The 14,126-nt window shown below is 34.0% G+C and overlaps 1 protein-coding gene across 3 annotated transcripts in view; it reads right to left on the bottom strand.

Moving 5' to 3' along the window:
- USP25 (ubiquitin specific peptidase 25) overlaps positions 1 to 14,126 on the bottom strand; it is a 187,841-nt gene that overhangs the window by 73,254 nt on the left and 100,461 nt on the right. For all 3 annotated transcript variants that reach the window (XM_051984753.1, XM_051984754.1, XM_051984755.1), the window contains exons 9-10: positions 13,469 to 13,542; positions 3,705 to 3,853 (exon numbers count right to left, since the gene is read on the bottom strand). In XM_051984753.1, the coding sequence (XP_051840713.1) occupies positions 3,705 to 3,853; positions 13,469 to 13,542 (223 nt within the window). The remainder of the gene's footprint in view (positions 1 to 3,704; positions 3,854 to 13,468; positions 13,543 to 14,126) is intronic.

The raw sequence follows: 14,126 nt of genomic DNA, 5'->3' as shown, positions 1-14,126 counted from the left end.
TTGCTAGGACCGAATAAATCCTTCCTCTTTGTAGCTGAAGATGCCTCTGAGAAGTCATTTGGGTAAGAAGGTCTAGCACCCATCCCACACTCCCATTTGTCTTACTCTAGACCTTCAGTCTCTGATTCATCATCTCTATCATTACTGATCTCTCCTTTCTCTAATTCACTCAATCAGAATTTCAAAGGCATTTTTGCTACACTCGGTCCTCCTGGCAGTTTCTTCCACTTCCTGTTAGAGCTTACCCCAGGGATTCCCCTTTTTCTATTTTGCATTATTCCAAGAACAATAACAATTATGTCAAGTGTCAGAGAGGACACTTTTTCATGGTAGACCTCTCGGCCAACAAAGCCCCTGATTATGCAGCCCATCATTAAGCTATACCCTTCCCCAATTTCTTTTCCCCCACATATTTCAGTATCTCCCCTTTAAATCCATGCATTTCTGCTTCTACAGATGCCAGCTGCCCCTCTCTGAAAATAGGTCAAATGGACTCTTCGAGCATCAACTTTCTCAGTCGACAACACAAAATCTTCAATTCCCTTCACAGACCATTTCTCTTTATCTATAGAAGTGTTCATTATTAGAATCTTTTCCCACCACCCAAAAGAAGACTGCCTTCCTTTTCTCTCTTTTTAAATTTTTCCAAATTCTTCACCCATTTTCCTATAGGCTTTTCTCTTCCTGAAAACTATGGGGATCACATTCCTCTTGTCCCTAGCCCTCAGTTTGATCTAAGCATATCATGCATTCCTCCCTCTTACCCTTTATTCCACATCTATTTTGGTTTTATGTTTTTAATATAAATTAAATTCTGTGCACCATTCTTTTCTTAATAACTTTTTTTTGGAATCACTAACATCTATTGCTAATTAAAAATTATATCCCTATTCTGACCTGACAAAAATGCTTAGAATTTCTTCATTGAATTTTAGAATCCTGACTACAATATTAGCAAAAGATCCCAGATCAAATTCTGACTCTATTTACTAGTTGTATAGTATAGTAACACTAAGACAGTAATATTTGTAACACTTAAATAACAGAGTTGTTATTGAAATAAATCATGTAACATGCAAAGTACTTTGTAAGCCTTAAAGCATTATGCAAAAGTCAATTATTATTATTTAGCTCTCTTGGCTATTACATAATATTATTATTTGTAAATAATTTGAGAATAGATTAAAAGCAGGAAAACTTAAATGTAAAGGTTATTTTTGACTAAGATCTTGTTGAATGGAGTCATCAGAAGAATTATTTGACCCTGATCTTAAGGTAGAGCAGGTGGGTTTGAACCACTTGTAGCCAGTCTTGTGGTCTCTGAAAAGCCTTCCATTGCTACACCTGCATTCTACTGTTCTGACATGTATCACCACTCCCTGAGTTTCCTCCGCCTTCCACCTTTTCTATGGACTGTTAGCTATTCTGCAAAACAACTTATGTAACAGCTTCTTAAGTCTGTCCCTAACATGAGATGCCCTTCTGGTTCAAGTGTATGTGAACCCTGCCTGCCCTCCCTCCCTCCCCCAGCCTTTCCTTCTCTCCTACAATCTGAACTGCAAGTCCCTTATCTCAGCTAAAGATCTTTGCTATCTTTAATGTCTTTTATTTTGGGTTGACATTCTTATAGTCATTTATGTTCCCAGTGATATCACATTATTATAGAGCAATTTTATCTCACTTTTCCTTTTCTGCTTAGGCTTTGAAAAATGAGGTAACAGTTCTGAATTAAGAGGAAGAAAAGACAAACCACAAAGCTTTTCTTTACTTGGACAGCCTTTGCAGAGAATATAATCAACCAGAGAATATAATCAACCAACCAATCAACAGGTATTTATTAAAAGTCTACACTGTATGAGAATTGGTGATGAGTAGTTGAAATATAAATATCAAGAATGAAATAAGCCCTACATTCTCTAATGAGCACATATGTACAAGCTTATATGTATATACTATGTATACCACAAATATAAATATATAAAAAAGAATTAAATAGAAGGTATTGTAAGAAGGAAAGCACTAGAAGATGAGGGATCAGGAAAAGCTTTAAGCAAAAGATGGTTCTTGAAATACATCTTCAAGTAAGAAAGGAACTTTAAGATGCAGAGATAAAGAGAAAAATGCACCTGAGACATGGGACACAGTGCAAAAGCAGAGAGATGGAAAATAGAGTACATGTCCAAGACATGAGATACAGTTTTCAGGACTTAAGGCTTTGGGAATAAGAAGTCCAATGAAGATGTAACAGGTTTCTAAAGCTTTAAAATCTAAACAGATAGGTGATAAAGAGAACAGGGTCAAGGATTAAGAAAGTTTGGAAGAGGGGAGGGTTAAGAGAAAGACAAACTCATTTTAGTTGCATATAGTTGTCATATCTCTAAGACATTCAGTTTGCTATGTCCACTAGGAGTGCAATTCAGGAGGGATAATGGGACTAGATATACAGATGATCAACATGAGGGATCATCTACATAGAAATGATAATTAAACCAATGGGAGCTGATGAGGTCACCCGGAAGCCAGAACACAGGAGAACAGAAGAGTATTCAGGAAGGAGTTAGGAAGCATAATGTGGATAATCAGACTAATGTATAAACATAAGATGAACAAAGAAAAAAGCCAGTTATCAGGAAAAACCTGAGGAGAGAGTACCACTTATAGTTTAGATAGAGAAAGAGTGGTTTAGCTATTAATAAGTATAAAAGCCAGCCCTCAAGCCTCCAAGTAAGGCAATAGATTAGAACAAAACTTCTGAAGAAAGCTTCTACATATGACTTATAACTAAAAATCAAAGAGTTGATATAAGAAGTGAGAAAGGTGACCAACTAAACCCTATAGATTTCCTTGAAGAACTATTTTTAAAATTAACTTGTGTATTTTAACTTGTTAAAGTTTAAGTAAGCTTTATTATTTTAACAAAAAATTAGACATGTGACGTGAATAAAAGTCATGGCTAAAAAATTTATAAAACTTGAGCAGAAAAAAACATTTTTCCTTTCAGGCAAAGGAAATGCATAACAGTTCAGACCATAGAGGCAATAAATGATAACAGCACACTAAGATGGCGGGGAGAGGGGGAGAAATAAGCAAACTTTGTCTAGAAATAGCTTTAAAAAGTTAAAGTTAAAAAATAGCAAATTCTGGACTGGGAGAGTAAGGAAACTTGGTTGTAATCTGAGCTAAGCTATATAAACTAGTTATGTAAACCTGAACAAAATATTTTTCTGGACTTCAAGCTTCTCATCTGGAAAGTAAGTGGGATATATTACATCTTTGAATCTATGATCCAAAGGTACTACACTATATCTTTGATTCTACAATTCAATAACCAAAAGCAAAATTATCATTTCAAAATTAATCACTTCAAATAAGCTTAATGTTGTGCTATACTAAAACTTTATTGGGGAAAAGAAGGAAAGAAGAAGAGGATGGTGAAGGGTGAAGGGAAAAGGGACAAAGTTTACTGCATTGAGCCATATAAGGTAAATTATTTATGTTAAAATTTAGCATGGGTTATATACTGTTGGCTATGCAAAGTTAATTCTCTTTTTTAAAATCACGGCAATTAGGCTGGATCAAACTCATTATATATATAAATTATTAGATAGCAATATAATTAGCACATTCAATAAAGCTTTATAAAGTCATTATAAAAATGGAATGGGGGAAGGAAGAAAAAAATTTAACCAAAATGCTAAACTCACCTCTTGGCCAGATTTTCCTGAGTTCTCTGAATGTAAAGACTCAATCTCTCCTTCAATCATGGCAGCTTCTAGGCATTCATGCAGATCTTTAAAACCGTTGACTTGAAGTGGATACTGACCAAACATTTCTGTATTTTCAAATTTTTTACCTTGAGAAGAAAAGAAATTTAATTAAATTCATGTTTCTAGATCTGATCTCTCACCTTTTATATAATAATTTGTTATAATATGTTGTTTAATGAATACTCCTTAAAAAATAATTTTTCTATATATCATATGGGTACCTTACAATTAATGGAACAAAAATTATCTAATATTAGATTACATCTTGTGAAAAAATGTTTTATTCCTTATGTTTGTTCTAACATAAGAATGCACGTAATATAAGAATCCAAAGCCTAGGTACTTGATATAGAAGACTGCATCCTGCTTCAACACTGTCAAAAATCCAAGGGCTAGGTCAAGTAGTACCTGGCTTAGTATCTATTAGTACTTATGGTTTCCTCTTTGTCAATATGAAAATTGATGGCTCTTCAACCAAAGATGTTCTGTCTTCCTTAGGAACAAAAATAGTTACACACTGTAAGGTCAAAACAAATAGCAAATACCCAAAGAAACTCACAAAGAACAGCAGAGCAATGCAAATCCAGATTAGAGATTCCTTCCTCTCAATTGACACTGAAAAAATATATATATATTTTTAATGTCAGTTGCAGATATCCATATAATTAGCAATAATTGCTTATCTGGGAGCCAAGATAGGGGAGTGAAACCAGGAAGTAGCTCAAGCTCTCCCAATTTCCCTCAGATATCACATGAACCTCTAAACCTCTGAACAGAGTCTGTTGGAATGAAATCATTGTCCAAATCAAGATGACATAGTCTCACTGGGGTTTAGTGTCTGGGATAGTGAGTGGGAGGGTCTTAAGTATAGCAGACTGGCACTCAAGATCCTCAGTCCTGGCCCAGTAAATAGTAGCAGAGCAGACCAGTAGGGCAGCCTCCTGTCCTTACAAAAGATAAATTGCTAGCCCAGGAACCAAGCAACAACAGGCAAAAGGAAAGGCTACCCTCTGCTGTGAACAAGACACCAAACACAAGGGAGCCCCTGTGGTCAAAGATGCACAAGAAGCTTGGGACAGTGCCCCTTCTGCTCTAGGAGCAGAGCTCAACTTTAAGTCACAAAATAAGGGGGAGGGGGGGGAAGGAAGAAAGAAAATGAGGAAGAAATAAAAAAGAATTTTGGCTATTGCAGTGACAGGGAAGACCAAAATACTAGCTCAAAAGACAAAAAATGCCCACATGTGAAACTTCAAAGGGGAATATGAATTGGCCTCATACTCAGAGCTTTCTTGAAAGAACTCGTACAGAATTTTTGAAGTTAAATAAGAAAGGAGTAGAAGAAAAATTGGAGAAAAAATGAGAGGTATTCAAAAGAGAGTCAACAGTTTAGAAAAGGAATACAGTTCCTAAAAAACACAATTGGTCAAATGCAAAGGGAAAAAAAAATCAAAGAAATCAATTCCTTAAAATACAATTGGTCAAATGCAAAAAGAAAAAAATAAAAACCCACTGAAGAAAACAACATCTTTAAAAGTGAATTAATTAGACTGAAAATGAGATACTGAAGAAAACCACACATTAAAAACTACAACTGGGCAAATGGAAGCTAATGTTACTCATGAGATTTTAAAAATTAAACAAACATGAAATGAAAAGAATGAAAAAAATAGAAGCAAATATAAAATACCTTATTGGAAAAACAACTGATCTGGAAAACAGATCTAGGAGAGACAATTTAAAAATTATTGGACTACTGGAAAGCCATGATCAGAAAAAGAGCCTGGACAGCATTCTTCAAGAAATCATCAAGGAAAACTGTCCAGAATTAGAGGGGAAAATAGTCACTAAAAGAATCAATCAATCACTTCCTCACATGCCATCAATGAACTTTCTAAGAAAAACTCTCCAGGGCCTCTCCAGGATTTATAAGTGAATTCTATATAATATGTAAAGAACAATTAATTTCAATACTATATAAACTATTTTAAAAATTGGCAAAGAAAGAATTCAGCAAACTTCCTTGTATGGCAAAAATTTCAAACTGATACCTAAACCAGGAAGATCAAAACTAAAAGAAAATTATAGATCAATGTCCTAATGAATTCTGATGTAAAAATTTTAAATAAAATTTACCAAAGAGATTACAGCAACTTATCACCAGGATAATACACTATGAGCAATGACATTTATACTAGGAATACAGAGCTGGAATAATATTATGAAAACTATCAGTATAATTGAGAATATCAATAACAGGAATCATATGATGTCAATAAATGCACAAAAAGTTTGACAAAATACAGCAGCCATTACTATTAAAAACACTAGAGAACATAGGAATAAATGGAGTTTTCTTTAAAATGATAAATAGCACCTATCTAAACCACTGGCAAGCATTATATGTAATGTGGAGAAGCTAACAGCATTCCCAATAAGCTTAGGGATGAAATAAGGGTGCCCATTATCACCACTAATATTCAGTATTGTACTAGAAGGCTTTAGCAATAAAAAAAGAAAAAGAAAATGAAGAAATTAGAATAGACAAGGAAAATCTAAAATTATCACTCTTTGCAGATAATATGATGGTATACTTAAGAAAATCCTACAGAATCAACTAAAAAACTACTTGAAACCATTCACAAATTTAGCAAAATTACAAAATATCAAATTAATTCACATAAGTCATCAGCATTTCTATGTAGCATCAATTAAATTCTGCAAACAGAGAAAGAAAGAGAAATTTCATTTTAAAATAATTACAGACAAAATAAAATATTTGGAAGTCTACCTGTCAAGACAAAGTCAGGAACTATATGAACACAATTGCAAACATTTTTTCACACAAATATAATGAGATCTAAACAATTGGAAAAATATCAGTTACTCATGGGTAGCCTGAACAAATATGAGAAAAATGACAATTCTACCTAAAATAGTCTACTTTATTCAATGTCACACTAATCAACTACCAAAAAAATCATTTTATAGAGCTAGAAAACAATTATATTTGGAAATTTGTTTGGGGGGAAAAAAAAGGTCAAGAATATCAAGGGAATTAATGTAAAAAAAAAAAAAATCCAGAGGATAATAGCCTAACAGTATCAGACCTAAAACTTTATTATAAAGCTTCAGTCATCAAAATCATCTGAGACTGGCTAAGAAATTGAGTGGTAGATCAATTTAATAGGTTAGGAACACAAGACACGACAATCAACAATTATAGTCGTACAGAGTTGCAGAGAGTGGGGGAACTCTGGCTAAGGCATAAGAGTCTCCTGCTTTCCTCACACCTTCACTAAGGCCAAGGCTGGTCCTGAGATCCTCCAGAGAGCTAGTCCAGATGGTATATTTTGGCACCCTAATTTGGGGGCTCTAGAAAGCACAGTACATTTTGGCGCCTGAACAGGGACATGCAGAAGGACACTACAATAGTAAATGTACTGTTTGGTAAACCCAAAAGATTCTACCTTTGGGATAAAAATTCAATATTTGATAAAATTTGCTGGGATAACTGGAAAAAAGTATTTCAGAAAGTAGCCATAGGCCAGCATCTATGTCTATGATTTATATATAAAGGGTGGTACTGTAAGCAAATTAGAAGAGCAGGGGGTAGTTTACCTATCAGATCTTTAGAGAAGGGAGGAATTAATGACCAAAGAAGAACTAAACTACATTTTTAAATGATTGGAAAATTTAATTTGAAAAGATTCTGCACAAATAAAACATAGTCAAAATTAGAAGAGAAGCAGAAAGCTGTAAACAATTTTAATATCCAGTGTGCATGATAAAGATATTTCTAAAATATAGAGAACTGAGCCATATTTATAAGCATTCAAGTCATTCCCCAATCAATAAATGGTCAAAGGATATAAACAAAGACTTCTCAGATTAAGAAATTAAAGCCATCTATATTCATAGGAAAAAAAATGTTCTAAAGCATTACTGGTTAGAGAAATGCAAGTTAAAACAACTTTGAGGTACTACTTCACAATTATCAGATGGGCTAAGAGAACAGGAAAAAATAATGAAAAAAATTTTGGGGGATGTGGGAAAACTGGAATACTGATGCATTACTTGTAGAATTACAAACTGATCCAACCATTCTTCTAAATTAGCTTTTTTAACTTCTTTTTGTATATGTCCAATTGAGTTGTTTTGCTCTATGGAATTTTTTTTCCATTTCACTAATTTTTTTTTTAGTGAGTTATTTTTTTTCCAATTCGCAAATTCTGTTTCCCTGCACTTCTTGGGACTTTTTTATCTTTTCCAATTCACATTTTAGGAAGTTGTTGCTTTCTTGCATAGCTTCTCTTTCCTTTCCCCATTTTTCTTCTAGTTCTCTTTTAAGGTTTTTAATAGTCTCTTCTAGGAGAGCCTTTTGTATTGGAGACCAACAATTGTCTGGAGACTGTCTGTTATTAGTCTCTTCAGGGTTGAAAAGCTGTTCTCTTTCTGTATGGAAACTATCAATCGTTCTTTTGATTTTTTTACTCATTTTGTTAAAGCCTGTAAGGTCTGCCTTCAGAGCCAGGAGGTTACCAGCTTCCTCTGCAGATCCGTGATAGGAGTATGGGAGGGTAGCTGTCCTGCCAGCCGGCTACAAAAAGCATTAAGGTATTGGATTGCTCTGGGAAAGAGTTCCCCCACCCGGGAGTAATTTAAGCCTGCAGGGCACAGCTGGGAAAGTGCCCTGCAAAGAACCCCCACTGTGTAAAATAATGGCTGCCCTGGGGCTAGAAACAGTGAGAGTTTCACTTCCCAAGCCAAATCCCGCCCTGGGGCTGTGGAAATTAGCAGTTGACAGGTGAATGGATTTGCAGGGACTAGAAGTGTCTGCCCGGGAAGCACAGTCTGTTGGGGAAATTCTATTGCCCCTGGCCGAGCACCCCACTGTGCCGATTAGAGGCTGCCCAGGCTGTGCCCCCCTGCCGTGCAGATTAGTAACTGCCCCCACAAAAGCCCCAAACTGCAGATTGAGGCCGCAGGGCTGCAGTAAAGTCTGCCTGAGTCACTTCCGGGTTTGAGGAAGTTAACACTTTACTCCATTGTATTTATGTATTCTGGATTCTGGATTCTGGATTCCGGAGTCTCTAGCCTCTCCTCCTCGTCCTGCCACCAAGTGACTCTGACTTCTCTCCCCCAGCCCTCCAATCCTTGCCTATGATTAATCTCACTACCAAAACATTCAAGCAAGCATCACTTGGTGAGAAGAGCATCACATCACTGTCTCATCTAAATATGTATATAGAGCCATTATTTCACATCAGATAGGTAATTAGCCTTAAGTTTTCTGCTGTCTGATTCAAGCACAACTTTTTCAGAGTTTCAGCCCTCTCTACACTATTCCTCAAGAAATAAATTTACAATGACATGAATTAATTGTTCAAAAAAGAATGATAAATTATTTAAAAATATATGAATACTCTCATTAATGGTAGAAATAAAAATCAAATTATTATGAGATTTCATCTCACCTAATAAACTGGCATAGATAATCAACATTAGGAAATCAGTGCTGGAATGTGTAAAGAAATGTGATTGACTTTGGAATAGCAACAATAGCTTTTGATAAAAGCAATATGGAATTAGGTGGAAAAAGTAAAATGTTCATATGTCCTTTCACACAAATAATCCACTGAGAGACATACAGCCTAAAGATGTCAATTATAAAAGGAAAAAAAAAAGCTCTACATAAAGTAATTATGATGATTACTTTTTATAGTAACAAAGAACCAGAAAATAAGTAGATGCCTGTTGAATAAGGAATGGTTAAGCAATTTGGAGTATATAAATGTAATGAAATATTACTCTGCTGAAGAGATGAATATAAAATGAATATACAATAGTATGAAGAACATAGAAAAGTGCAAAATAACTACATGAACAGAAATAAAGTAAAATAATAAAAAAGAAAGAAAATAATACATATAAATACCCTACAATAATGCAAATAAAAAACCAGTAACAATTCTAAAAAGTTAAAATGACCAACCTTGGACCTAGTGTAAAAATATAAAAAGGCCATTTTCCCTATACTTCTTTGGACAGTGAGAGACATGGACCTGGAATACTGCATAGAACATCAGACTTTTTTGATATTTTAAACATGCTAAACAATTCCTCAATTAAACATTCCTTTTTATTACTTGGTATTAGTGACGGCTCTCTGGAAATGAGGTATGTTAGAAAATGTAGGTAATGAAAAAACATTATCAATTAAATTTATTTCTAAAAGAATATATATATGTGTACATAATTGTATTTATTCTCTCTCTGATATATACATATCTGCATGGTATATTATATTACAATTATATAATATATGCACCATATTTTATATAATATAGCATGTCAGATATATTATATGGTATGTATTTTATGTCATGTAATATAGTATATGTTTTATAGGTATTATATGTATATCACAGAGAATAAATACAAAATAAATAGAAAGGTAGTATAATAGAACCATTTAGATGGTTTAAAAAATTAGTATAGAAGCTAATATGTAAATAGAAGCGAGAGGGAAAGTGTTATTTCAGGTATGGTAGACAGCCAATGTAAAGGCATAGAGCTGAGTAGAGGAGATGTCATAGATGAAAAAAAGGTGAAAACAGCCTTAAAGTTAAAGAAGGACAGTAAAGTAGAATGAGGCTATAAAGACAGATGGTGGATCGGGTTGTGAAGATCCTTAAAAATAAAGCAGAAATTTTTATATTTTATCCTGAACTAATTTGGGACCCAATAAAGATTACTGAATATGTAATTGATATAGATTAGTGTTTAAGCAAAATCCCATTAACAACTATATGGAAGATGGACTCCAAAAGAGCTTTGTAACAAAAAGACTAATTAAGTGATCACTGCAACATTTTAAGCAAGAGGTTGTTAAGGAGTTTTAAGGAGTCCTCTGAATTTGTCTTTTCACTTGTCATGTTTCAGAAACACAATGGACCTGAAGTATGCAAGAGGTCCTGAATGTGTCAAAGATAACACTCTTTTCTCCCCCCTACCCTTTGCAAAGCTTTGTCAATTTGTTGTTTGTACCCAAAGATGGATTACCTGTGTATCCTTGGAGTCAAAACAGGAACCAATCAGTCTGCACCAGATTGAGAAACTATTTGTACAGTTTGGGACTCTTGTAAATAAACAAACCATTGTATTTTCTTAATCTAGCAGTTCCCAAGGGGAAAGAATGCTTTTTCTTTCTTAATTATTCTTGATTTCTCCTCCTCTACCACTCCCATGTAGGTGAAAATGTCTTCTTCTCTTCCCCTTTGTCCTAATTTCATAAATATGTAAGTTTCTGTCTGTACTGTGAACTCTGAACTTAGGGTGCATATTCATTTCTCTTATGTTATGTGCTTGCTGATATGGCCAATGTAGGTAGTGACTGTGTAGGTAGTAAAAAGAGGATGAATGACATAGATAGAAATGATAATATTTGGCAACTGATTCATTATGTGGGGTGAGAGAGAATGAAGAGTCAAGAGCAACTTAAAGATTAAGAATCTGAGAGACTAAGAGAATGGTAATGACTTTAATAGGGAGAGTTAGGAAAGCTAGAAGAGAGGAATTTGGGAAAGAAAATAAATTTTATTTTGGACAAGGTGACATGGAGATGACTCTAGAACATTCAGTCTAAAATTCTTACTAAGTAATTGGTAATGTGAGACTGGTGCTGAGAAGAAAGGCTAGTGCTGTATACAGAGATCTGTGATATTTCTATGTAGAAATGATGATCAAATTCATAGAAATTGATGTAGTCACAAAGAATTTTGAGAAGCCTATTGAGAGCCTATTCCCCAGAGCCTCGGGAAATGCAAAAGGGAAAAATATTGTTGAGTCAAAAAAAGAAAATTAGGAGTACTCACAAACATATGAGGAGAACCAGCAGTAAGCAATATTATGAGAACACAGAAAAGAATATCCGATGTAATGGGCTGAGGCTTGAGTTGATGCACTGAGGTACCAAGCACATGAGGCTAAATAGTAATTGGACCATACTCTATTAATATATATGCTTGGAGAAAGAATGGCCCCCATCCACTCTTTGTGCAATTCCTGATGTGTTGTATAGGAAATGACGATTTTGGTGGGTGGAGGCAGGGGAGTGGAAAAGGAAGGGGAAGGAGAGACTGCTTGCTTTTGCCATTGCCACGACCTTTTCAGCTCAGATCTTCCTCTGTTAGTTGGCTTCCTGTCGCAGCTGCCCATATTGCTATCGCAATCCTTATTCATCTCTTCACTTCAATAAAGATTGAAGATTTTTCCCTTAACCTGAATTCCTGACTCCGGCTGATTTTAAATACGCAGTCATTACAATCCAAGAAAACAGTATAGTTAACTATACCAGCAGAGTGATTAAGGATGAAGATTAAGACCATAATATATAGCAATTAAGAAATCATTAGTCACTTGGTATAAAGATTAGGCTGAATTAAATGATTCCTTCAGAAGTTAGCAAACAATTGACGAGTGAAATATGAAAAAATGGGGGCAGCAAATATAGACAGATCTTTCAAGGAGTCTGGCTGAGACAAAGAAGGAAAAACATGATGACAGATCAAGTTAGGGTCCTCTGAAGATTGTTTAAGAGTGTGAGGTAGAATGATGAATTTGACAGAACACTAGTGAAGTCCTCAGCTGAGAGGGTCAGGAAGATGCAAATATGCTATAAAGGAGGGAAAAAAAAGATTTGGAGTAGCATCAGAGACCAGGTAACAATTATGGAAGTAGAAAAGGATTTCTTAATAAATCTGGTCATTGGCTTGTGTACTCAGTCCACAAAATTATAGTTATTTTCTGTAACCCTATCCCTTATTTAAATAGAAGCTGAAGATGACCAAGGGCTGGGAAGGACATGTACTAAAGATTTTTAAAGTGTGAAACTGAATAGGTTAACTATTGACATTGGGAAGGAAAATAAAAAAGACAAGCAGTGTGGAAGGATTAGAGGGGCTAAAGTGAGAGAAAATAAATAGGTTTTAGAATATTTGTTAATTTTGTGACCCTACATAAGTCACATAACTTCTTTTCCTCTATTTCCTCACTAGTATAATGCAGAGAAGAAATAATATGTTAAGAATTTTACAGATTTTATGCTATTAAATAAGTGCTACCTATTAATATATATTCATTAATAATCCTTGTAATATAACCTGTAAATTTCTGAACTAGATAAAATATTAGGAACTCTCTGAATTTTCTTTCTTTCATTTCAATTCAATATGTACTTTGTATAATATGATAAAAAGAAAAAGGCTTGGAAGTCAAGAGAACTGGGTTTAAAAAGAAGACATTGTATTATGTTACAAAAATGTTTGTTTTATTCCATAAATTAAGAATAAAATAAAAAAAAAAATAAACAGTGGGGCCTAAGTAGGCATGTCACTTGAAGAATTGTCAAAGAAGAATAAGTTGAAGAGCAAGTCAAATCTGGGGACAGCTAAATAGTGCAGTGATTAAGAGGACAGACCAGAGAGTCAGGTAGACCTGAATTCAAATCCAGCCCCAGACACTTAACACATCCTAGTTGTGTGACCCTGGACAAGTCACTTAACCCCAACTGTCTCACCCCATCCCAAAAAATGAAAGAAAAAAAAAAAAGAAGTCAAATCAAATATAAGCTTATTATGTGCAATAAAATGCTATATTGCCAAAAATATATATGTATATAAAAAAACTACATAAAACTATACCTTCAAGTACTCCCACTGCTAGGAACCTTCCATAGAACAATTCTAGCATTGGGTTCTTTGGTTTCTCTCCATCCCTGAAAAATATTTTTTAATATGTAAATATAATTACAACCTTTGGATTTTACATAGTAACCTATGCTATGACTTCAAGCATAATGAAAATAATAGATTTTTCACTTTCTCATATAGGGTATTTTTAAAATCTCATATTTTAGAATCAAGAGTTTTTAAGCTAGAATCCATGACTTAAAAAAAATACATATTTTGATATATGGTTTTAATTATAATGAATTTTCTTAGTTCTAATTCTATGAATTTTATTTTATTTATTTAAAAATATTCTTATGAGAAGAAATCCAGAGAGTTTACTGGTCTGACAAAGAGATTTATGTATGACACAAAAAAATGTTAAGAATTCCTATTTTTTAGACAATAGCACTAACATTTTTGACTAGTTTTGTAATTAGTTCCATTTGAATCAGAAGAAAGGATCACAATTCTTTCACTTTTTTTAGGCTTTTTGTAATATTCAGTACTACTTAACTAGCTAATTTTACCTCATATGAGCAGGTTATTCACTTTAAATGAAATTAGTTATTTATTAAACATTGTTTAATAACTACTATAGTATAAAAAGCATTTTCAACTTTTTAGTTAA

This window comes from Antechinus flavipes, chromosome 3 (assembly GCF_016432865.1).
Source record: "Antechinus flavipes isolate AdamAnt ecotype Samford, QLD, Australia chromosome 3, AdamAnt_v2, whole genome shotgun sequence".
In the NCBI taxonomy this organism is placed as follows: domain Eukaryota; kingdom Metazoa; phylum Chordata; class Mammalia; order Dasyuromorphia; family Dasyuridae; genus Antechinus; species Antechinus flavipes.
Note: the sequence above shows the minus strand (reverse complement) of the source record. Positions and strands in the feature narration are given on the sequence as shown.